We start from the raw sequence: 24,049 nt of genomic DNA, 5'->3' as shown, positions 1-24,049 counted from the left end.
AGTAAAACAAAAACCACCTTTTTACTGCCATTCGGCAGTGTAATACCAAATTATATCAAATTTCCGAGTAGGTTCAATGCATAAAGGAGGATATTCGGGGCAGTTCTATTAGCACGGCTTCATAGTTTCTGACCGATAGCGGAGGTAATGCTGCTTGCATGAAAGAAGGCTTGCACACACAAACGTACGCACGCACACACACAATGTTTGTGTGTGTGTGTGTGTGTGTGTGTGTGTGTGTGTGTACACAGACGCATACAAACACATACACACATACATACAAGCACACATCTAAGGTCCTAAAGCAACAGGTCTGAAGCATCTTCCCTTGATAAGGAATATAAAGAGTTTTCATGTGTTCGACTTGGTATATGTAATGAGATCTTGCTCTTTCGCCCTTTCGCTCTAGTATGCCTAATCCCAGAGCGACGGGCAAGAATCTCAGGAACGTTTGGTTCCAGAGAGAATAATCTACACATACTTGAAGTTAGCAAAAGGGAATAGATTCGCCTCTCCAAAATGCAGAGCAGCACTCAAGAGTCAACAACCGTGGAAGGGTACAGTCCAAAGTTTGTTTGTTTGTTTGCTGTTGGGAACATGTTCAGATATAAAGTCCATTTTTTTTGTGTGTGTGTGTGTGTGTGTGTCTGCGCGCGCTCTGTGTGCAAGTGTTGTGGGCTGCAGAAGTTATCAAGTGGGATTTGCGGCATGCTCTCTGCAGGAAACGAAAGCTGCTCCAGTTCAAAGCCACATGCACCAACGTGACATATAAGCCATTAAAATATCATCCTGAAGGTTCATTTCTGCCTCTCCATACAATCCCCAGCTGCTCCCAGAAAGCAAGAAAAGAAGAAATGAAGGATGACCGCCTCGATGAAGTCGCCCAAGAGGTGTTTTGATTTTGTTTGATCCAACCGCTGCCCACCCTACCCCCTCTATCCCACCCACCCCCCAGCCTCTCCTCTCGTCTCCCTCTGTCTTTCGACTTTCTTCTCTTTTTTTGGTCAGTTCTGACATGCTAGGCAGAAATGAGGGGATCTCTGCTTCAACAGGTGGAGTGGGGTAAGTGACTGAAGTGGTGATCAAGGGTGGGAGACGCGGGGCGGGCTAGGAAATGCGGCTTCCCTTCTGCCACAGTCAGGCCAAGCGCTGGAGCAACCTTTCACCTTCAGGAGGCTTGTTATGTGCATGAATGAACCTTAGGAGCCCCCCTCTCTTCGCACACACTCTGCGGATGTGGTTTGGCACCTTTTCAGGCACGTGGGCAGAGACTTTCCTCCACGGGAGACTGCTGGGAGGTAAAGCTGCACCTGGCCCCACCGCCAAAGGCGGGCAGGGCTTTCCCTTCCCCGACCCGAAGGTGCACACCGCCAAGTGGATCGGGGCGTTTGTGATCAAGGTGCTTCCCATGGTGCCGCTGGGACAAGCGCCCTATATCTGAACGCCCACTACAGGAGGGCAGACGGGGAAAAGATAGGGCAACGAAAGAGATGCGGTTGCCTCGGAAGAGAGGGAACAGGGGGCGGGGAACATCAGAGTGTGTATCCTAAGCAGACAATGCCCTAGGGTGCCGAGCGTTAGAGAAGTGCGGTTATCTCGGTCCACCTCTGCTCCAGCCTCCCAACCGTGGAAGTTGAGTCGCTGCTTTGGGCTCGAGGTGCAGGGAGAAACCGAGAGGCGGGGACTTGGTCAGCCCAGGTCTTGCTCCCCCTTGAGAACTCGGCACCAGTTTCTCTGTTTCAGGCACTCTCTCCTGCGCAGTTAGGAAGGAGTTAACCATGTCTGTGGCTAAAGGTCTAGTAGCCAAGACTTCGTAAGCTTTTCACAATGGACCTTCCATTCCCATCTCGATCAGGAGCTTTCCGTAATCGGGTGACACTCCCACCTCCCTTACACACAAACACCCCACTCCAGCATCATTTAACTCGTTGTTTCTTTTTTTTATTCGTGCAAAAATGTCTACCAACCTGCATGGTTTTTTTTAAAAAAATAGCAACCACCACAAACCCTTTCGCTGATTTATTTTGCTGCATTTTTATTTTATTCTTTAAAGAGAATATCTGTAAAATCTGGATCAGAAGGAGGAGGGCGACAGAGCTTTAGGCTATCCAAGTCTTAAAGGGAATCGAGAAGGATTTCCACGAAACTCACATCTCCCCCGCCATTCTCTCTCTCTCTCTCTCTCTCTCTCTCTCTGACACACACACACACACACACACACACTATCCTGGTCTGGCTATTTCTCGCAGTGGCGAGACCTGTGAAGCCCGTTGCATTTCCTTGGCTACTGTTGATCATGTAGTTAATCAGTTTGGATAAGTGTTGAAGGCTTGAGTTCTTGAAGTGGCCGGCTTTGGAAACACCCCTGGAGCTTGACCTCTGACCTGCGACCGGGAACATGTGCCGGGCCCACCGTATCCGGGACAATGACTCGAGTGTGTAGCCGCGGGCCCGCGCGCCCGCGCGCGCCCGCCTCTGTGCACATTGGTTCGCCCTTCCGTTTCGAACGACTAGCTCAACCTGATTTCCTAACCTCCGTCCAAGAATAGAGTTGCTCTAATGCTCTCCGCAAACAGTTTGTCTAGCTCTTGAAAGGCAAGATCTGTCCAAGTGTCTTCTTAGTTGCTCTATAAGAGTAATAGACATTTAGGATTACCTTGAGCCTTGTATGCTCAGTCTCAGAGCGTTGAAAAATATATGTTATGCTTTTAAAACAATATACGTTGGGGAGGTGGATTCATTGCAGCTTCCCTTGCCTTAACTAGGCCGTTTGAGGATGGAAATAGTTCATAAGAAGAACCCCCAAATTCCGCATGATATTCCAAAGAGTCAGCTGGATATGTAAAAGATTTGCTGGAAGTTTATTAGAATGGCTGGCTGCATGGAGAGTCGGGTTACCGGCCATGATTTGAGTGCTGCCAAATTGTTTTTAGTATGGAAATAGAGGCTGTTGACTAGCCGACCTGCAGCAGAAGTCCAGCCTTTCTGGATGTAAATACTACACACACACGCGCACCAACCCCTACGCACACATACACATGCTTGTTCCATCTCATCTCAGAAGTGCATCTCACACAATAAAATAATCTCATGCACTTCTGGAATGGAATACATAAGACAGAGTTCGGGCTGTAAACAGACGCTGTTTACAGTGCCCCCTAACTTAAACCCTTTTGAAATTTCGGGAGAAGTGCGTGTCAAACTTTGAACTAGGAAAAAATAAGTATTAATAAGTGAGGTTAAGGTATATAATGCCAGGGTTTTTTCCCCATTCATGGACCTTGCACCTATTTCCTCTCCTTTTTTCGAGCCAAAAAGTAACAGGAAATCCTATCTTTCCCCCTCTTCAGGTCAGAACACTACTTCGGTGTTAATAATAACCCCAAATTTTATATGATGTGCAGAGACGTTGCACTCCACCTTGATAGTATTTGAGGAAATCTGGCCTCTGCCTCCCCCCCCACATCTGTTTATTTTTAAAAATTAAAACGTATTCCAGAATAAAAAATAATTAATAGCATCATAATAATTTACAATGATTCAAAAGTGTCAAGTTTGGATATCCCATATAAAGCCCCTCCTTGATTCAATAACTTCATTGAGCATTTTAAGAGTATTTATTTATTTATTTATTTCACTCCCATTGGAAATCTTTCTAATATAGTTTTTTAAAAATAAAAACAACAACTACAAGCTATAAGAAATCCCTCTTTGAGCTCACATATTTGCATTATTTGGTTCTTATGGAATTATATAAAGTATATATTCCTCTCCTTCCTATCTCCCTTTCAGGAATATATACTGTATCCAGAAAGAGCTCCTGCAACAATATTTAGACTTGGTCATTTACTTCCTCTGCAACTGGCACAAGGGTTATCGTCACTCCTTCCTATTATTCCTACTTTACTGTTCACATTGACCACTAGCACTAAGTCAAGGGCTGAATCTATTGCTTTTTGAAGTCTCATCTTAAGTCTTAGTATCTGCACTGAGAGCACCTCTCTTGGCACAGCCAGGCCATTGGTTCTCCTTTGAAAGTAAGAGTTGGACGGTGCAAAAGCGGCAGCTTTAAAGCATCCCATCTTTGGTTGGAAGAGTCTTGCAAACAAACACGACGATATTAGCGCTGAAAAGTTTAATATTCGCTCTGAAAAGTCCATAAACAATGCAGCGTCGTCGGTGGTAACACTTCTCAGTGCTCAGCCAGGAGGTATGTGTCAGATCAAAGCAGAATTCTGGAAATCTCCTGTCCTATCTCTTCCTCTAAATCAGCCCTAGGGTTGTTCTGTAATATATGCACGAAGTTTTGAAATGTTTTATTGTAAATATATTCCACCTCTTCCATCTCTCCCCCTCCCCTCCTTCTTTACTTCTGCCATATTTTGGCGACACAAAGACTTGAGTTCCAAAACAATTTGAGGTTTTTATTCGGGATGGGGGTATTAAAAAGAAAAGAAAAAGATTTCACGCCATTCTTCAATTATTTATCACTTGCATATAAACTAGACACTTTAAAAAATATTGCCACTTTTCTCTCCTGAACAGGAACCAAGTTAGAAAATAAGGCACAAGGGTCGCCTTGTAATGAGGAAAAGAAAACGACTTTACAGAAACCTTCTGGGACAGTCAAGTAAGTTAAAATATGACTTTCTTTTTTAAAAAAAAAAGCCCAAAGACAATATATGATTCCTCCCCTCTAGTGTTTAACTTGCTTGCATGAACACAAATCAGCCACACAAGGTCCCACCAGCAAGTGCTTAATCCTGCTCTCTGCCTATTCATTTGGAGGTTCTAGAATTAATATTTGACAACTCTCTCATTGAAACAACAACCCCTGACCCTCTGTGATTGCATTGTCACATTATTCTATGACATATTCATCTTGCATTAATTTACGGGCAATTTGATTGGAATGAGGTTTGACATGTATTGGATCCTATTAAAGAAGAAAGCTTTGATCTTGGCGATGGGGTTTACATGATATGTATCATCGTTACCCGGTATACCAGCTTTCCACAATGTGGTGGCTACCCAACTTCCACCATGCGAGGAGTTAAGTAGGGCATTGATTGACATCTTATCTGACAGGAATACCTTAATCTGAGGCACTAGATTAAGTATTCCATTTGAAATAAACATTTGATTGGGTTGATCTTCAGTAATTCAAGTTCTGAACTGGTGGAAGGAAGAGGATTTGAAGCCATCCCATCTTCACAACTGGTCGTTACCTTCTACCTATTACCTGCTTTGTCATCCTTTCCTGCAGCTTAGCCCAAATAGACATTAGTTTTCAGCAATAAAAAGCAGGGCATAATAAAAAGGGGGGAAAGATACAGAATTTCTCCTTTATTTTCCGTCATATTTTCTGAGCCAATACATTCCTGAATAAAAGGGAGGGTTCACGTTTAATTCTCATCATTATCTTGCGGCGATTCTTCGCCAATCCTTCCACGTGGCTCTTCTTGATTTTGGTGAATTCCTTCCCTTTTCTTAAGTCTCCCGGCTGCCTAAATGCTGAATAGGTGATCAGGAAACACGGGCTTCCCCCTGTATTATGCTCTTACATCCCATCAACAACTCAGTTAATCCCCCAGATAACTTGGGTTTTAAATGGATTGTTTCCCTCGAAATCATGTGCACGACACAAGTCTTGCACCCGTATATTTCAGCTTAAGGAAGCCTCTTATCGGGCCGGTTCCTTTTCCTATGAATTCCTACGCTGCTATTCGAAATAAGGCGACAATGTCCGTAGTGCACCCTGAAGATTTGCGTTTACAGGCGATTTTTGAAGTGGGAAGGGGTAGAGTTGCATAGAAATCCCTTATTCGCAAGACTTTCCTTCTTCATAAGCAGTGAAGACCTTCTTCGGAAAGGTCACCACTTCCCTACACTGATTCAATGACCCTTCAGCGAGACAGACATAGAAAACGCGAAAAAAGTTTCTGGGGGTCTCAGTCGCCCAGAGAATCTGGCTGTTTTAACTAAAAGCTAAAGGTCAGATTCTGCTAACAGATACAGCCTAATAAACTATGTTAAAGAGATGGGGTAAAGAAAATACTCCCAGCGTATAAAAGATAATATAAACTACAAATGTGATTATATCTGGGTTTAGAGTGAAAAAAGCACCTCAGACTCTTAGGCTTTTGATCCTTGGAACTGATCGAGAAGGTATTTTGGGGGGAAAGTGTAAATCTCCTTCCCACAACAGATTTCTGCTGAATCTCCAGCCTACAGAAATAATACTGTGGTTTCTCTTATGCAGAAATCTTAACCACATCTTTTCCAGTTGGTGGCTGAGGTCACTGGAAGCAACAGAACACGCCATTGGGCGGCAATCCTGCCGACACTTAAGCAGACATAATTGTCGCTGGTGTCAGTGGGAGACAGAGGGCAGAATGGCTGCTTTGCTGCCTACTTTCTGGTATGCATTTATTTCCTAGGCTATGATAAGCAAAACCTGAAACGGAAGAAGTCAATTGTCATTTGTTCAGCTTTTCAATGGTTATTAGTAGGTGCTGTCAATGTGGTTGTGTGTGCGTAATAAGAGGGTTTTTCTTCAACAAAACTCATCTCTCTCCGACCCACTGTCTGGCAGGGCAAGTCTGTGATTCCCCCCCCCCCAAAAAAAAAAACAACCACTGGGCCACGGTGTTCAAGTTGTTAGGATCCTCAAACCAGTTCACAAGACACTTAAGCCGCAGCAATCTCATTGAAACCCGCTTACATAGTCCCAGTCGTTTCAATAGGTGACTTAACTGGGCTCTGTGAGTAAAGGGCATCTTGCCAATACTTTACAATTGGGCCGCATTGTCCAGGGCAGTCAGTAGGGGGAGAAACTGCGATCCGCAAAACATTTTGTGTGGACAAACGTGCAAGGACTTCTAATTGTCTCTTCCACGCCTTATGCGGCTGCGGTCCTCCGGTGGGAAGCTAATAGCAGCAGCAGCAGTAGTAGTAGTAGTATTAGCAGCAGCAGCAGCAGCAGTCCAATGGAGCTAGTAACCAAACAGTCTTATTGCCTTTGGAGAGTTTAGATTCTGCTTTTGGCTAGTGGCCGTGCTAACAACTGGGCTGGGCGTTATTCTTGCAAAGCGCAGCTCTCCTTGTCATCAAGTTCCTCAGCTCCAGTATTTATATTAGAATTGGAATGTGTCCATGAGGGCCATGACAGTTTTAAAATATAAGGCGGGGAGTCCCTGCCATCCCGATTTGTTTATTTGTGGAAGGGTGAGCTCTTCTGCTCTTCTGGTCGCTTTATCTACTCAATATATAGAACATGTTTTGCTGGCAAAATGAACTACTAAATGAACCGTGCGCGCGCGCGCACACACTGAGGGAACCACAAAGAAAAGTGCACATTAGACAGGTAAGAGCTGCATCGCAGACGCAAGTCTCCTGGATAACTCTGCAACTTTGTTCAGGCCCTCCTAGTTCTGTTTCCCCCGCCTTCTGGTCATGTGTACAGCTCCATCTGCATCACCACCCTCCCTCACTTGTCTGCTCTGTCTCCTTTATGCGCGCGCGCGCGCACACACACACACACACACACACGCACAGAGATATGTCTCCCAAGGTACACAACAAATGCTAGGAGTGAGAGCACTAACTTCACCTAATATAATGAGAGAGACACCATGGGCCATTTCTTTTCCATTGGACTCATGCAAGCAGAGGGGGGAACAAGGGGGGGAAACCCCTGTGAGGAACCTCAGGGTTTTAAGTAAGAGCGGATAAAGCCATTAGCGTTTGACAAGAAGCCATGCCAATATTTTAGAATGGCCTAAGCCAACCGATAGTAACATATATATATTGATAAACTGTTCCAGATGTTTTCTCCCTTGACTGAGGACTGTCAGGACTGAAGGATGTCAAGAGTGTAGAGGTGAAGTGGTTGTAAGGAGGGATGAGGAAAACAGCTTTATTTGGAAGTCACACTCTCAGTACCTTTGTAAGTAACAGCCTTCCAGAGTCCTGCTTCCGATAACGTTTCTTTCTTTCTGTGATCTCCTTCGGAGATGGTCAGGGAGGAGGAAGGGAAAATACGAAATGTTTTTGGCTTAGGGCAAAGAAACTGGCAAGGGAAGGTCGTCTTGAACTGCTGGGGGGGTTAAGTTGTCTACATAAACATGTTACGTAAGGAGAGCTAGTTAATTACAGCGTGTGTAACTTTTCAGGTCCTCGGGGCATCAATGTGTGCGCGCGCGTTACATTCATACAATAATAAATACCGATTTAGCTGCCTTTTATTTTATCCTCAGTATTGTGATCTGTACAAAAATGGTCAAAAACAAGAATATAACTCCCGCTATGGTATAAAATGTAATGAGATGCTTCTTAGATAATTATTTATGCATGTCGTACATCTTGAACGCAATATTCCACGATTTAGCAATTCAAAAATATTTTATAGGAGGCAGGCTCCTATTTTCTGCTTTACGTAAATTTGACTGGCAATTGCTTGAGTCGGGAATTGTTGTTCCCAAGCATACAAAAACAACATTTAGCTAGCAACTTTAGAATATCCCAAGAAATTGTTTTGATGTTTGCTAAGGTCTGTCTCCGGGGTGATTTTTCTAAAATGCAGTGACTGGCAACTGTTTTCACAGTATAGCTAAACGTTGCTTTTAAAAAATAAAAACAAAAAGTTCAAATATTTTTGGGGGGAAGGGGATAGTGGTGGAAAAGCTGTAAGTGTTCAGTGCGGCTTCAGATAGTTTATTTACTGTATGACAGGATGTAAATTTTGGGATGATGAGAGAAAGAAATATTTACTCTTGAAACTGAAGTTCTGTATCCCGAGAAATGATGTTATTCTCCTTTAATATGTGACTTCCTTGGGGGGGGGGGCACTTTTAATTCATCACATAGTCTTGCATCTGAAATGAGTTAAAGCCCATCCTATGCATGTTTCCTCGGAACTTCCACTGAATTCAGTTGGGATTACTCTCAAGTGAGTGTTGTGATTGCATCTTTAATAACACTGACCTCACTAATACTCAGGGCATTACCACAAGTAACTTAAGAGCGGCTTTCGGTTTCAGGACATCACTTGTGCTGCTATTAACACGGGACACAAAGCGGAAAAGAATACAGTATTATTTTTAAAAGTACGTGTTGATTTTGCATTTTACTTTTGCCCAAATGGTTCAGTTTTTAAAAATGAAATAAAAATAAAGGGCTCTTTTCGCCGGATGTCATTTAAAAGTAAAAAAATGCTGCTTGTTCAATGGGGGGAAACATTCTCAAAATTGCCGTGTTTCTTACTGGATTTTAAGTAAAATTGAAAGCTGCCCTTCTGCAGAAAGTGGGTGTACTTAAAGTAACTTTTACGTTTAGGAGTTTAGGTCCAGAGTTCAAGGCCGAATTTTGATATTATCCCACTAAATGGAGGAGAACAGAATTACCTGAATTCAGTAATATCGGGTTCCAGCATTCATTGGAAGGGCTCTCAATGACTTTTTTTTTTTGGTGGGGGTAAAAATAATAAACCCTATACTTGTATTTTCATCACGGATACAGTACACTTGCAATCGGTTTATTTTCCTTTTGACAATGAGCAAATGTGAGCCTCATAACGTCCGATAGATTTATCTACTAATCTACAGGTTGCTTTTTAAATTGACTTGATCTTTTAATTGCTCCTTATAAATGAATGTGGGCGATTGCGTTTGACAGGGAGAGGCAAAGGGATTCAACACGATGAAATGATTTGCAACATTTGGATTGGGTTATATGCGCCAGTTAATTGCAGGTATTAGGTATTACTTTTTTGTATTACTTTTAAAGGGAGGGTTACATAAATATCGTGTAATCGTGGGAAATGAAAGATGTGGCAGAGCTTTAGCCTTTGTTGTTGTTGTTTTAAAGGCCTGGTTCTCTGGGCCGCCAACAAGTGTCAGAAATCTAAATACCTAGCTGCCCAGCTCCGCTTCCCAGGACGACTTCTGTATGCAAAGCCTGTCTCTTCCACATTGTGCCCATTTCTGTTGGGGACGGGAGTCCCGGAGATTTGTCTGTGCTATAAATAATCAGCAGTCAAATTGATGGCGCGGTTGGGCTGGCGGTTAGGAAGCGAGGGTGGAGGTTGTGTGTGTGTAGGATTGGATCCCTCGAAAGCATCTTGCCTGGTCCGGGGTTTGGGGTCCACCACCATCGCTGTATTGCTTAAAAAAAAAAATCTAGACTTTTGCTCCTGGCCCAAAACAGGCTTGGTAACAAACCTGCGCGCTTCTCTACTTCCTACAATGGTGGGTCGTAGGCAAAGGAATTTATGAGGCGGTCTCAGAAAGCCCCGCGCGTGTCCTGTCTTTCGGATTCATTCATAATCTGGGCGATTGTGAGGGCAGGGAAAGGGGACGGAGGAGAGCTTGCTACGTCTCGGCAGACCTTCTCCGGGCAGTCTCTCTCCTCCCTACCTCCTTCCCTGCTGATTTCTGCGGTGGCTTGGCCTAGCCGTGTTTGCCCCCCCCCCCCCCGCCGCTCCCCTGTCCCTCGAGAGCGGAAGTTTTGTGAAAGTCCCTGTGTGATGTGTGCTACCTTCCTTCCCTCCCGCCCCTTCTCCATCTTTGTTGTTGCTCTTGCAGGAAGGAAACTGGAAGGGTGTTGAGAATTGCACTTTGGTTAGTCCACAATGAGCTGCTCGGTGGCCAATCAGGCAGTCCGCCCCGAAGCAGACACCGATCTGAGCTTTCCATTAAATCGTCTGCTCATTATGAGGCTAAGTGAGAAAGAGAGACAGGGCTGGGTGTGGAAGAAGAACGTGTGTGTGTAAAAGTAAATGGTTAGCAGGAGAACAGAAAGCAGAAGGGGCTTGAGCCACGATCCAAGCCATGCAGGAGTCAGGAGATCACCCAGGATACCTCCAAGCGCCTGGCTCTTCTAAGCAGATGATCGGGGACAACCAAAGCGTCTTTGGAAGGGGTGGGGAGAAAGCAACAGCCACCCGCCGGCCAGCCTCGCCTCCCAGGCGCTCCCAGGAGCTGCTGCCGCCGCTTGCTCAAGGCCTTGTTCCTCCTTTGGCAACCACTGCTCATTAGCGCGTAAACGACTCGGAGGACCCCTCGTTTCGTCTGGGGAAGACGGTTCCAGCGGCCCTTAATCAGTTAAACGCAGATAAAAACAAAATGCGGGGAGTAAATGCAAACACCGGACAAGCTCGGCGCACTGGTTAGGGCTAGAGAGGGAGGGGGGCAAAGGGGGAAGAGGAGGGGGAGAAAGGGAAGGAGCTTTTGGAGGGGGGGGAGATTAGCCACAAACGCAGCGCAGGCGCACTGCTTCCCGAGTCCTCTTCCTCCCTCCCCGCCCCTTTACCCCTTCCTAAATCTTTTCAGACTTCAGCGGGGACCTGTCAGCGCTGACTTCGGTCAGGCAGCTTCGGCCAATCAGCGACCGCCCTGATTGTTTAGCTCTCTGGGTTGGAGCCTAGTCTGTGAAGCGCTATTCAGTAGCCTCCCAGCGTCCTGCTGCTGCTTCTCAAAGCGTATGGGATTCCACGTAGGCATTAAAAAAAAAAGGAAGGAGGAAAAACACACACACACAAAATAATGGAAGAGGAGGGGGAGAAAAGAAAGGGGAAGGGGGGGGAGCAGGGAGCAAAAACAAAACAAAGCCAAATAGTCCAGACCAAGAGAGAGGGAGGGGAAAACCTTTTTTTCTTTGCGGGTGGGGCGGGGGACTTTCAAAAAAGTTTTTCCACCGCTCTTTCCCTCTTCCTCTTTCTCCCTCGCTCCCCCCTCCTCGGCGTCAGGTGACTTTTTAGAATTGTAGTAGAACCAGGAGAGCTTGGAGGCTTTGGGGGAGCCCAGTAATGGACTCTGCTTCACTCTCCAAACGGAACACGGCGCTGAAGTTACTAGGCTTGGCAGGGGCTCCTCGTCATCGTCATCACCGCCACCATCACCACTCCCCTCAGAGCATGACAGGCTTCGCCGGGCATCCCCACTCCATGGTTCCCACGCACCCTGGGGAGTACGCTGCAGAAAGCCGCCTCGGGCTGAGTCCATTCCGGTCAGAACACATGGGGCACCACCACCATCCTCTCCATCATCATCATCATCACCACCGCCACCACTCTCATCCTCCTCATCACTCAGCGGCCCTTAAGCTCAGCCCTGCCCCTCAGCCTCATCCCCACCATCCTGTGACAGGCCAAGCCGAGGTGGTACCCAGTCCAGCAGGAGCATTTGGCCCAGCGCAGTCAACAACAGTCCCTTACGCAGTCCCTCACCCAAGTCATGCTCTTTCATCAGGTAGGGAATTCTTCCTGCGCAGAGATCTGACAGCCCCAGTCATGCCAGGGCTCCCTTATCAACACTCTGCTGCTACAGGTTCTCACCATGGAATGTTTGTCTCAACAACAGGTAGCTACCCCGGACACCATGCTCACCACCACCACCACCTCCACCACCACCACCACCACTCAGAAGCCGGAACTCCCTCGCTTTTTACTGGACTCCACCATGAGCAACATCCCCATGCAGCTCCAGGTGGCCATCTAAACGGACAGATAAGGCTGGGGCTACCTGGAGAAATGTATGCCAGGTCTGAACCTTTCACGCCAGTACCAGTCTCCAGGACAGATCCTTTTGCTGCTTCCTCCTTCCACGGCTACGGTGGCATGAACCTGAACGTGAATTTAGCTCCACACCACGGCCCTGGGGCTTTCTTCCGCTACATGAGGCAGCCCATCAAGCAGGAGCTCATCTGCAAGTGGATCGAACTGGACCAGACTCCCAAAAAATTATGCTCGAAAACTTTCAGCACCATGCACGAGCTGGTGACTCACGTCACCGTGGAGCACGTTGGAGGGCCGGAGCAGTCCAACCACATTTGCTTCTGGGAAGAGTGTCCCAGGGAAGGGAAGCCTTTCAAGGCCAAATACAAACTGGTCAACCACATCCGAGTCCACACGGGGGAGAAACCTTTCCCTTGTCCTTTCCCGGGATGCGGGAAAGTCTTCGCTCGCTCGGAAAATCTCAAAATCCACAAAAGGACGCACACAGGTCAGTATGGAAAGGTCTTTCTTCATTCGTGTTTTGTTCAACTATCTGCTGCATGTGCGATCTCCCCACCCCACCCCCGCCCGCTATAATTTTACATAGAATTAATACTAGCCAATGAAGACCGGATCAATAGTTTGTTTTGATTGTTGTCTTTCGTTTGAAGAATTGAGGCTTGTGTGGATGCATAATGCTGACGTGTATGTGTATGTGCTTATGCAAGAAGGGTCTTCCATGATTTAGATCGGGATTTCCTGGAGAGGGGAGAGTTAAAAAGCCCTATAGAGACGGAAAAGCATCCAATCTTGATGCAAGCTCGCAAATTAGGAGCGAACAATGGAAGTTGCAACTTGTCTAGGCAGTTTTGAGTGATGCTGCTGGGATGCTGCTTCTGCCGCCTTCCTTGTGAGAAAAGCACAGCTGCAAGGTCCCCTCTTTTTGTTTTGTACGAGGAACCCTGCGATGTTTCATCCCAAGTCTTCGTAAGAGCCTTTTCCTTCTTAAACTGCTACGGAGATTGAAATATGGGAAGGTGCTCTTTTGGAACCTGGGAAGGAAAGAGGGGAGTAGTGGTGTGTGTTTGGAGTTAATTTTGTCTACCTAGCCTGTTCCATTTGAACGGTCATTGGCCAGAATTATGAAGGAATATTTTGTCAGAAATAGGAACAATTTCTAGTTAACACAGGAAGGAAAGTTATTTGAAGGGGAAGACCTTGCCAACACCCTCTTTGACCTCGGAATTCACAGAAGCATCTGTGGTGAATGAATGAAACTAGCGGTATAAAGTTTTCAGACTTCCAAATTCAGCCTGTGAAGTTGTAGAGTTAGTTTAGCAGCCGGTCTTCTTAGCTTTTTATTGCCTTCTTCACTCCACTCCTTCCTATCTGACTTTCTCTCTCTCTCTCTCTCTCTCTCTCTCTCTCTCTCACACACACACACACACACACACCAGAAGATAATAAATAAGCCCTTTTGGAAAATTAAATCCGTTCCACTGTGCAGTTTTTTTTGCATACACACTCCACAGCCTTATAAACTCCCAGGAAAACGACATAATCCTATTGTAAGATATCCTTACAACCCAACGACTCTCTCTCTCTCTCTCTTTCTGCAGTTCTAAAATGTCGTAGCCTTAACTGTAGTACGGTTAGGTTAGTCCCCTCCCCCCCTCCAAAAACTACGTTTAAAATAAAGCTGTGCTTTTGGTGGAGAATATTTTGTTACTTATTTTATTTAAAATATTAATAATGCGAATGACACCAAGGCATCTTCGTGTTAGGTAGGAAAGCACTGAAGAGCACAGTTCATCCCTTAATTACAGTGTTTTTCTTAAGTAAACAAACTTTTACTGCCCTTTAGCCGCCTTCTCCTTTGAAGTCTATGAAGCAGAAAATGGTCGGATTCTTGGTAAATTTGACCTACATCAGTGCAACCAGTTGAGTGCCTGGGAAGGGTGCGGGCTTGGAGTTCAGCATTCAAAATGTACTACATTATGTAGTCGTTTCGCTTGAACTTCCCTGCTTAATTAATTTATTTTTGCAGTGGTGGTGGGCTAGGCTTGGGGTGGAGAGAGGGAGAGGTGGAGGTGGAATCTTTAGGCCTTATTACAATGCAGCGTTTTCGATTGACCCACCCCGCCCTAAATTCTCAAACCCAAATGTTTCTGAAATGGCAATAGAACTTCCTGCAAATTATTCATGAAGACAGTTCTAGATTTAAACGAGAAAATAATTGCCTTCTCAAATATTAATGACGTTGCGTTTCCCTGAGCCTGGGCAGACAGGAATGGGTTTCTGGAGATGAGAGAGAGGGAGGGAGGACGAACTTAATTCACAATAACGTAACACAGGTATCAAAAGAAGGAAAGCAAAAATCACTTCCTTACCATCAGAAGTGGCCAAGGGACAATTGTGACCAAGGTGGTGTTTAGGCCGCAGTAAGAGAGGTATGTTTTAACTTGTAATTTATAGTGCTGGCGCTGGCAAGCTCAATATCCCTCCTCCCCTCCCCCTCGAGAATTTTGCAAATACTTTAATCCAGTCCCAGAGTTGGGAGGATTATGCTAAAATCTCCAAGCTGTACGTATTGCTCTCCACAGCGAGTCCTGTGAGAGCTACAAGTGTGGGTAGAAAATGGCGGTGTCGACTCGCTGCAGTGTGTGTGTGTGTGTGTGTGTGTGTGCGCGCCCTTGCCCCCATCCATCCTCAGTCCTCGCTTCCTCTCTTCCTCTCCTCTCTCCACCCCCAAACACACTTTCCTTTTGACCGATGCATATTTACGCGCACGGAATCCTATCCTTTTAACGCGGAACTCTAACATTAACCCTAGGCCTGAAACCATTCACAGATAATGCGCTGCAGCCGACAAGGAAGAGCCCCCTTATGCAATCATTTCTTGTGGCCGGGGCTTTTATTTACCTCTGCCAAGATGCCGAGGTGTGGAAGGTGGGGGCGTAAAAGAAGCTGGCCATTTTTATTTATTTATTTATTTTGTTGCTGCTCGCGAGAAACAAGACCGGTCTTATACCACGATGTAACTCACTCCGCCCGATCGCTGGGTTTATGACGGGGCCTCTCCCCAGGGCCTCCTAACTTACTGCTTGCCTGTGCTACACCAATCCTCGTGATTTGTTATTTCAGCTGAGTAGCGGAAGGTCAAACTGTTTCTTTACAAGGAACTATAATTAAAATACTCAAAGAGCCGTCAAAATATACAGATGACCTTCCTTTTCTTTTCTCTCCCCGCCAAAACAAAGCAAAATGAGTAAATACCTTACGAGTAAATACCAAAACAAAGCAAAATGAGTAAATACCTTCCGATGCAGGTACACACGGAGCCTCACTTGTCATGCCTGGCCTGCTAAAAACGTCGTTTTCTCGCAGGCCTGAAACCAATATTGGTATTTGCTACCGATATTCTTTAAAATGTGGAACCATATTTTACTCCTTGCAATAACTAGCCGTTCAGCACGGCGGATTTCCCTGAATCATTACACCGACAGAGAATGCTTTTGTAGGGGAGGAGTAGCAGTTGCTTAGCTCCCCACCAACATTTCTTAAAGAACGCTTTAGCCTTAGCATATTCAGTAGACACAGCTTTTTTTAATTAAAAAAAAATGTTTTGTGCTGAAGTCTGAATATACAACATGGCCTCATTAAGGAACTCATGTTTTAAAAATGCTACACAAACAAACACACACTAACACACATATGCACTTACCCTGCTATTTTGGCAACATTTGCCTCTAAGAAACACATAGTATCCTGACCTTCATTTCCCATCCCTGTCAAATATGCGTTATATCATTTTTGCCCGACTTTCGTACGCAAGCGTCTCTGTCTGTTGGTTTTTCAGAATAAGGCATCCGTGCCCCGTAGAGACATCAAAGCACGTGGCTTCAACGTGTTTTCCTTTATCGGTGAAAAATCGCCCATGCAGCATTTGGTGTACAGACTATCTCCAGTAGATTTCCTGGGGAATCTGGCTTCCTTCCGTCTCTCACCCCTCCTCACCTTTCCAATATCTCATCCTGCATATGGTGTTTAATATGTTTCCAATGCATATCATCTAGCCAGATCAATGAGTTCTCCCATGGACAATGCACTATGGACTGCGTCGTTGTTTTTCTTTCTCTCCGCTGCTAAATATGTCCCTGTCTGTTAGTTTCTGCAGATTTTCCTTGATAGCGAAATGAAATCTTGGCCTACTCAGTAAGGCGTTGGCTTTCCGAGCAGAATGCTACTGAGATCCTTCTATTAATCTATACCAAGGATATGTAGTGGAAAGATACTCTATCGTAGATTATTCTCCAGAAACTACCAGAACTGCCTTTAGGTTAACTTATGTATTATTTTAGTTATTTCCATATGAATTTGAGAGAGGTGAAAGAGATGATAGAGATAGATAGATAGATGATAGATGATAGATAGATATAGATAGATAGATAGATAGATAGATAGATAGATAGATAGATAGATAGATATAGAATGATGATAGATAGATAGATTAGATGATAGATAGATAGATAGATAGATAGATAGATAGATAGATAGAGATAGATAGATAGAGATGATAGATAGAAAGATAGATAGAAAGATAGATAGAAAGATAGATAGATAGATAGATAGATAGATAGATAGAAGATAGATAGATAGATAGATAGATGATATAGATAGACGATAGAGAGAGAGATATATTTCTAAACCTGTGCAACACTGGTTCAACCGTGGTATCTAAACGATGGTTTTAATGAGCAGGCTGCTGATATTTGCTCATCGGTTCCTCCAAAGCCTACTTTGCAATCCCACTTTCCTCCAAAGCCTATTGGCAAGGTCAAATGTGAGCTCTTGTGCGACTCTGTGTGCGCGCGCAAGAAGAAGGCGCCTTGCAGCATGTGGAGTTGTTTATGTGGGAGTGCCCGAGACTAGTAAGAAGCTATGCACCACAAGGCCACGAATCCGTAGGTTCTGGGGTTTCAGATCCTAACCTAGGTTATGTAGCCATCTCTGAAGTAAAGGGGTTGTCAGGTGAGAGAGCTTGGAGGGGCATTTGTGAGATGGGAAATATGTGTCCATACGGACACGGTAAGGAAAAGAGGAGCCTAGGGAAGAGAAAGCCTTGTCCCATCTCCTCGCCTCAGGCCCTTCATCCAAGGCCTGGAACATTTCCACCCTTCCACTGGAAGGCAAGCATTGATAGAAATGAACACACAAACTCACACACGAAGCTTCCCCCCTTTGTCATTTCAGAAGACCCCACAGCTTTAGAGATCTCTCCTCACACCCTTGTAATCCTCTTCACATACAGTGCTGCTAGGCGCTTCTGCTGGGTTTGGCTCCACGGCCACTGCTGGGAAAGCGAGGTGGGGCGAGGGCGACACAGAGCTCATCGCTCAATAACCTGTGACCTGCAGACACGCCACCCCAATAAAACACGCACACCCGCACCTTTCCCCACCCTGGTCCTTTACGCAAAGTCTCCCTGGATTCCCTCTTTTCCTTGCAGGCGAGAAGCCCTTCAAATGCGAGTTCGAGGGCTGCGAGCGCCGCTTCGCCAACAGCAGCGACAGGAAGAAGCATTCCCACGTGCACACGAGCGACAAGCCCTACAACTGCAAAGTGAGAGGCTGTGACAAGTCCTACACGCACCCCAGCTCCTTGCGGAAGCACATGAAAGTCCACTGCAAGTCCCCACCTCCCAGCTCGGGCTACGAGTCGTCCACCCCGTCGCTGGTGTCGCCGTCGTCGGACTGCGGCCGGGAGCCCCCTCAGCCGCCGCCGCCGCCGCCACCGCCTCCCGCAGCGGCTTCCTCCACCCAGGCGGCAGCCAACCTGAGCGAATGGTACGTGTGTCAGAGCTCAGGGGCCAGCGGCATCCCGACTCCACCCAGTAACTCTCCGTCACCTCACCCGGGAGAGGCCGCTTACACGAACTGCGAGCCCCGGCCCACTTATTAAAGTCAATACGGTAGGATGGCCCGCCGGCGGCGGCGAGACTGCATTGTTCTTTTCGGGGTGCTGTGGATCCTTGGCTCACACTGGACGAACGGCGGGTCGGCAAGGCCCGGTTCTTGGGGGAGGGGCGGAAATCGATCCCAGGCCTCCCCCTCCCCAGCCTCTTCCCTCTTCCCCCAGTCAGTCACCTTCGATCAGAAATGCTGCACAGGCTATCGGAGAGAAGATACACTGGGGGGGGGTGGACAAACCTCCTCCCTCTCTCCCCCACCCCCGTTTTGTATTTATTATGGCACAGAGGACAGCAACCCCCCCTCCCGCCACCTCCCCCTCCCCGCACCTCTTTCCATGAGCTCTTCTTTTTATTTTACACCCTCCCAGGGCAGACTCCGCGGACCAACTCCTTCCCATACGTTTACAATGGCCTCGATTTGAATGGAAACATCCTTTTGTATCAATGAACCAAAGTGTTTTAATACGGATTTCTAGCTGTACAGCTGCGATCGTCGGTGCTGGTATCTTGTGATGGTGTTTTTTCTTGGACAGTTTTATTAGCCCAGTGTCTGGATTTTAATTGGGTTTCTTGGCGGGGGTGGGGGGCTGTGTGCGTGTGCTTTTTTTCTCCCAAAAAGGAACATCAGTATCTATAAATATATTATTTGTTACCGAACTGTACAACAAATCGATCAATTAAATACTTTGATTAATTTACCAGTTCAGTTGACGTTTTTTTTCGGGGGGTGGGGGAATCTCTTTACTGCCCCCTTTTCACCAGTATATTCTTCCCACTTGTCACTAATAAAACAGACCCAAGGGTGGCTTAATGATTTATGGTACATTTTAATTTACACTAGTAATGGATTTAAATGCATAAACATATTCTCCTTTTCTCTTCCCCCTCCCTCGCATTATTTCTGTTGAATTGTGAGTTCTTGTGATTCCTTAGTGGATGGAAGGTGAGATCCATGTTAATTGGAGAGAAGGGGGGGGGGAGTTGTTATGAGTGACGTAATTGTGTTGAGTTGCTTGGATTGTCCAAAAGGATCCACGACGTGTCGATTTTTTCTGAACCCGTGGTGTAAACCCAGTGGTGGTCTGGTTTTCAAACGCACAACAGTAGTTATGTAAAATAACAATTCGAAATATTAATTATTATTTTTTGTAAAGGTAAAAATAAAATGGTTTTAAAATCTTGAACATATGTCGGGGTCTTTAAAGCTATATGATTCTTATCAGCCCTATGTGAGTCCTTGTCACTAGCGAATTCCCCAGACGGGGGGGGATGCTTGTGGAAATATTATTATATGGATTTCATTTACTGATTGTAGCTCCTAAACGCATCACTTTGTAGTAAGACCCATATACTTCAATGAAACTTATTTATAGGCAGTATATTTAGGAATGAGGGAGGGGGCGTGGTTCATTCTAATCGATTTTTAAACTATGGAAAGGCCCATTTGTCTGTAGGCGCTCTAAGATCTTAGCCAAAACACTTCTACAAAGCCATTTCCTTCAGTTCAGTGAAGGAGAGTGAAGCAAAACGTCCAGCCCAGTCTTTGGGTTAGCCATGCACACACCACCACCAACAGAAATTTATTGTTTCTTGTGGGAGGTATTATTACTAGAGCAGTTAAGTACAACATTTTCCTGTTGCCTAGAATGGACACACAGGGGAATGTGGCTCCAAAGGGAATGTGCTCTGAGCGTGAGTGAGGAGGGATAATATCAAAACAATATATCCTCTCCTACCTTCCTTAACATTCCCACATTTCTGAACTCTTTCTTTCTCTCTATCTTCCTTGTGCAGCAGGACCATATGCTTATTTACTCGGAAGTAAGTTCCACTGAGTTCATTGGGACATCCCAGTGAAGTGTGAACACCGTGGTACTTACGTCTGAAGATGGAGCGGTTGATGTCATTCAGGCATTCACATTAAATTTAAAAAATAAAATAAATAGAAGAAAGTCTACCTATCTGGGTATCAATCCATCTATCACCTATCTACCTTTTGAACAATGTGCATGACTTGGTTCCCCATTCCTTCTCACTGCCTCAGCGAGAGATCCTTAATAGATCGCCGAGTTAAATGGACGAAACATAGCAAACAAAGAAATAACCATCCCGTCCCGATTCTCGGGATAAAAATTAAAACAAGATATTCGTTGCCACTACTGCTGCTGCTCGTTTACTCCCTCTGATCTAGTGGAGCCGTCGTGGAAATGAGAAGGTAGAGATGGATGGATGGAGGCCATCTGCGAAAGATGCTTCCACCTTGTCTGGAGTTGGGTTGCCCCCTCCCGGCTCCGTCCCTCGGCCCTCCTCCTCCCTCTCCCTTTTCTTCTTGATTTCTTTCTTTGCAGAAGCGGTTTTTGGATGTGTAGGCTAATCACCTTTAATTTTTCATTTGCTTGTTACAGATGTCTATCCCGTTGCTCTCAAGGTAATCTAGACAGAGGCAGCTGAAAAGCCCCGCATCTTATGCCTTAGACATCAAAGCAGTCTCTCACAATGAAAGTATTTCTTCGCAACGGTGAATCTTCATGGTGAGTTAAGATTTCTATAGCAATAGGCAAGTCATACTTAAAAAGAGTGAAAAGCGAAGTCTGGGGCCCGTCCAGTCTTTTCATGAAGGACATAATATTTAGGTCTAACAGATTCTCTCTCTTTCTCCCCATCCCCTCGCGGCTCAGTTTCTTTCTCCCATCCTCACCGATGTATATATATATATAAAAACAGAAAACACCCCAACAGTGCCAAAACCACATCACACACACACACACACACACACACACACACACACACACACACTTGTATGTTGTGTTCGTGATGGACGTGGAGTATGCATATTTTCCCTCCGAATTTCCGGGGCAAGAAAACCCCCACGCGAATGGGGGTCCTTGTTCCAGCCCATAATCAGAATGGATAATAATGTCAGGAAGAAAAAGGGGGCCGCCTGAATCGCCGTCCGCCAGTTCACTTTTGTTTCTCTCCTTCTGGGCCATGATCAGAGACGGCCTTTGGGATTTGATGGCGACTTTTCTAAAGGCGAGGAAATGGGTTTGAAGGAGGGAAAAGAAAAGGAGAAAGGTCTAATCAAGCCCGGCCTTGTTCAAAGGCTCTGATTTTTATTTTATTTTTTTTGGTTGGAGGGTGGGGGTTGAAAGTGTGAGCTTTATGGTGCATCAACATGCCACGTTAGGATCGCTATGGTAATGAGCAGAGCAATAGCAAGCGCCCTTGAAAAGGAGGCACACTCCATTCGAGACAGTCTATTAAGATACATTTGCACTGACCTTTGGTTTCATGCTAGCTTAATACATTCAATCTGCTCTTCCTCAGAGATGGACTTCCTCCATCTCGTCCCCTTTGGCTTGCTTTGCTGGCTTACTCTCTAAGGAGGACTTTTGTTGCAGCATCTTGGATCTCTGCGATTAAGAAACAGAAGTAGGGGCGGGCGGGGGGGGGGCGAGGCGGTTTTATAAGAGCTACCAGTGCCGAGTGAAATTTTGCACCATGGAAATCTGGGGCTGGGACTCAATAGTAGAGGACCCACTTTTGTTCAAAGCAGCCCACCTGGCTAGAATAGGACTGCTCAGGAGCAAGTCAGTAGTGGACCAGTTTTGTTTACTAGTGAGCTCACAAAACTCTTGTCTCCACGCCCCAAGCCTTAACTAAGACATCCTACAAGTACGGTCCAAACAGTGGTTGGTGTCAATATTCTTATTCATAAATGTATACATTTGCTGATCTTTGCTTTGCAAATAACATTTCGATATTTCTATGTCTGACTCCATCCTCCTTAGGGTCTAGCTCCTTGCTGAATGCTGCGGCTTTAAGTTGCTTTTTGACACTATTTCCTTCTTTGTAAACACACACAGTCACATCCACACACACACACTGCTGAAGATAGAGACTGAAATAGAAAGGGATGCCATTTCCAGAACAAAGACTGAGGAATCTTCTGAATTTCTTGACTCTTTCACGGAAACAAACAAGGACTAGATCCTAGGTGTGTGGCAAAAACCATGTCCCAAGAAATTAGGGTTTAATGCCTTCCAGGGCTACAGAAGTTGACACTCCCAAGTCTGAGGCCACGGGCGATGGGCCATGGTCCCGGGAAAGTTAGAAGTCCATGTTCCAGTAATTGTCTTCTTGTTTATTTTATCCAAGTACCCCAGTGAATAGGGGAAAAATAAACACGCCGAACAAAAAAAAAAATTCAAACAGTCGAGTCGTCTTTAGTGCTAGCCCTTGTGGCTGAATAAAAAAGGATGGTCCAATTTCTATTGAGCTGAAAAATCTTTGAAGTGGGAGTTATTATCTGAGAAATTCCTCCTCGTCGCCCTAACAACGCTGATGAAACGTAAAAAGGTTCTTTGTCAGCGATTTGTTCTCCCCTCTGTCAAACTCCCTCTGCCCCGTTAGCTGGGACCGTTTCTAAAGAGATGGAACCAAACTTCTTAAAAGATAACGTTGGGATGGAGACAGAAAATGTCCCAGTATACAATCAGATACATACATCTACCTACGTCTGTCTGCCTATGTCTGTCTCTCTGTAGGTCGAGGGGGGCGTGTAGCTCTAGGGTGGGGAGGGTGGGAGGGGGAAACGAGAGGGGGGTGGAGAACGAGAGCGAGAGAGGATCCCTTCTGCTTTCCGAACTTCTCAGCCCCAGAGGAACTGCCCGACTGGATCTTCTATTCCGAACTCATTTGCTTGAATTCTGCCCAAGCCTTTGTTCTTTGCACAAAACCCAACTTCCTACGAACGCCATCCATGAACACGAAGTCTGTAGCTGCTGAACCTCGCTACCCTCCCATTATCCCAGTATAAAGAATGCAACAGCTCGTACATGCCTTTATTGCAGGCTCGGCTCCTGTTAATGCTGAGACTACCTATTAAAAAGCACGTTTCTCTACTGCAGTGCACTAAAATGGTTACGCCTTCAAAGCGATGGCTTCCATATGTCTCAATGTTTTATTGTCAGCGAGTGGAAAGAAAAGTAACAGCATCCCACTCCGCAACTTGGTACTCTCAATTGGGAGGAGAAAACAACACCAAACTCAAGAGTCCATAGATGTCTTTGGGAATGAGATAGTGGCTTGGAGAATACACTGCTCACCACTTTAGCATTTCTGCCACACTGGTAGTTTTGGGTCCCCATGAAATGGTAGCATCGTTGTTGGGCCCTCTTTTGTCGCAGCCAAGTGCTGAGTGTAAACTATTGGCAGTGATCCCAGTAAGTTTTTGTTGGCTCAGAGGTTGAGGAAAGAAGAGCTGGTGCCTGTTTATTGGAAGATACTGGGCCTTGCATTATGGAGGCCGTCTTAGGAAGTGTAATTCGCAGACACCCAGTCCATACCTCAGTTAGCAGAAGGATTTGTCGTTTAAACCAATTGTACATCATCAGTTCCAATCCATATGTGAAATAAGTCCTAGTGAAATAAATAATAATGACTTCTATGTATCGTGGTTAGTTTTGAAATGTTTCCAGCGGAACTCTAGTCTGTGGTCCTAAACAATTTCTGAAGTAATAAGCTTCTTTGAAATAAGTGAGATTCATCTTAAATTTAGGCATTTATTCAGGATTGAGGTTTAA

The 24,049-nt window shown here is 45.6% G+C and overlaps 1 protein-coding gene across 6 annotated transcripts; it reads left to right on the top strand.

The window, feature by feature from the left end:
- The first annotated feature begins 11,600 nt into the window (after positions 1-11,600).
- ZIC4 (Zic family member 4) lies at positions 11,601-22,670 on the top strand. 6 transcript variants are annotated; one of them, XR_013839379.1, is made up of 4 exons: positions 11,601-13,001; positions 18,003-18,464; positions 20,870-20,995; positions 22,256-22,670. XR_013839379.1 is itself a non-coding variant. In XM_079977994.1 (4 exons), the coding sequence occupies exons 1-4, from the start codon at positions 11,807-11,809 to the stop codon at positions 18,975-18,977; spliced, it is 1,566 nt and encodes a 521-aa protein (XP_079834120.1). In that variant the 5' UTR covers positions 11,602-11,806; the 3' UTR covers positions 18,978-20,860. The 6 variants fall into 6 exon arrangements, 5 of the variants coding, with proteins under 5 accessions (XP_079834118.1, XP_079834119.1, XP_079834120.1 ...); XM_079977994.1 differs by lacking the exons at positions 20,870-20,995; positions 22,256-22,670 and adding an exon at positions 18,833-20,860 and having other exon boundaries at positions 11,602-12,248; positions 12,360-13,001; positions 18,003-18,339; XM_079977992.1 differs by lacking the exon at positions 22,256-22,670 and having other exon boundaries at positions 20,870-21,894.
- Positions 22,671-24,049: the final 1,379 nt, after the last annotated feature.

This window comes from Podarcis cretensis, assembly GCF_951804945.1.
Source record: "Podarcis cretensis genome assembly, chromosome: 5".
In the NCBI taxonomy this organism is placed as follows: domain Eukaryota; kingdom Metazoa; phylum Chordata; class Lepidosauria; order Squamata; family Lacertidae; genus Podarcis; species Podarcis cretensis.
Note: the sequence above shows the minus strand (reverse complement) of the source record. Positions and strands in the feature narration are given on the sequence as shown.

Bases quoted from the DNA above. Each gene is read 5' to 3' on its own strand.
- ZIC4 (XM_079977991.1), top strand. From the start codon at position 11,807: ATGGACTCTGCTTCACTCTCCAAACGGAACACGGCGCTGAAGTTACTA. The intron at 13,002-18,002 runs GTCAGTATGGAA...TTTTCCTTGCAG, and splicing joins CCACAAAAGGACGCACACAG to GCGAGAAGCCCTTCAAATGC. The intron at 18,340-18,832 runs GTACGTGTGTCA...ACACCCTCCCAG, and splicing joins GCAGCCAACCTGAGCGAATG to GGCAGACTCCGCGGACCAAC.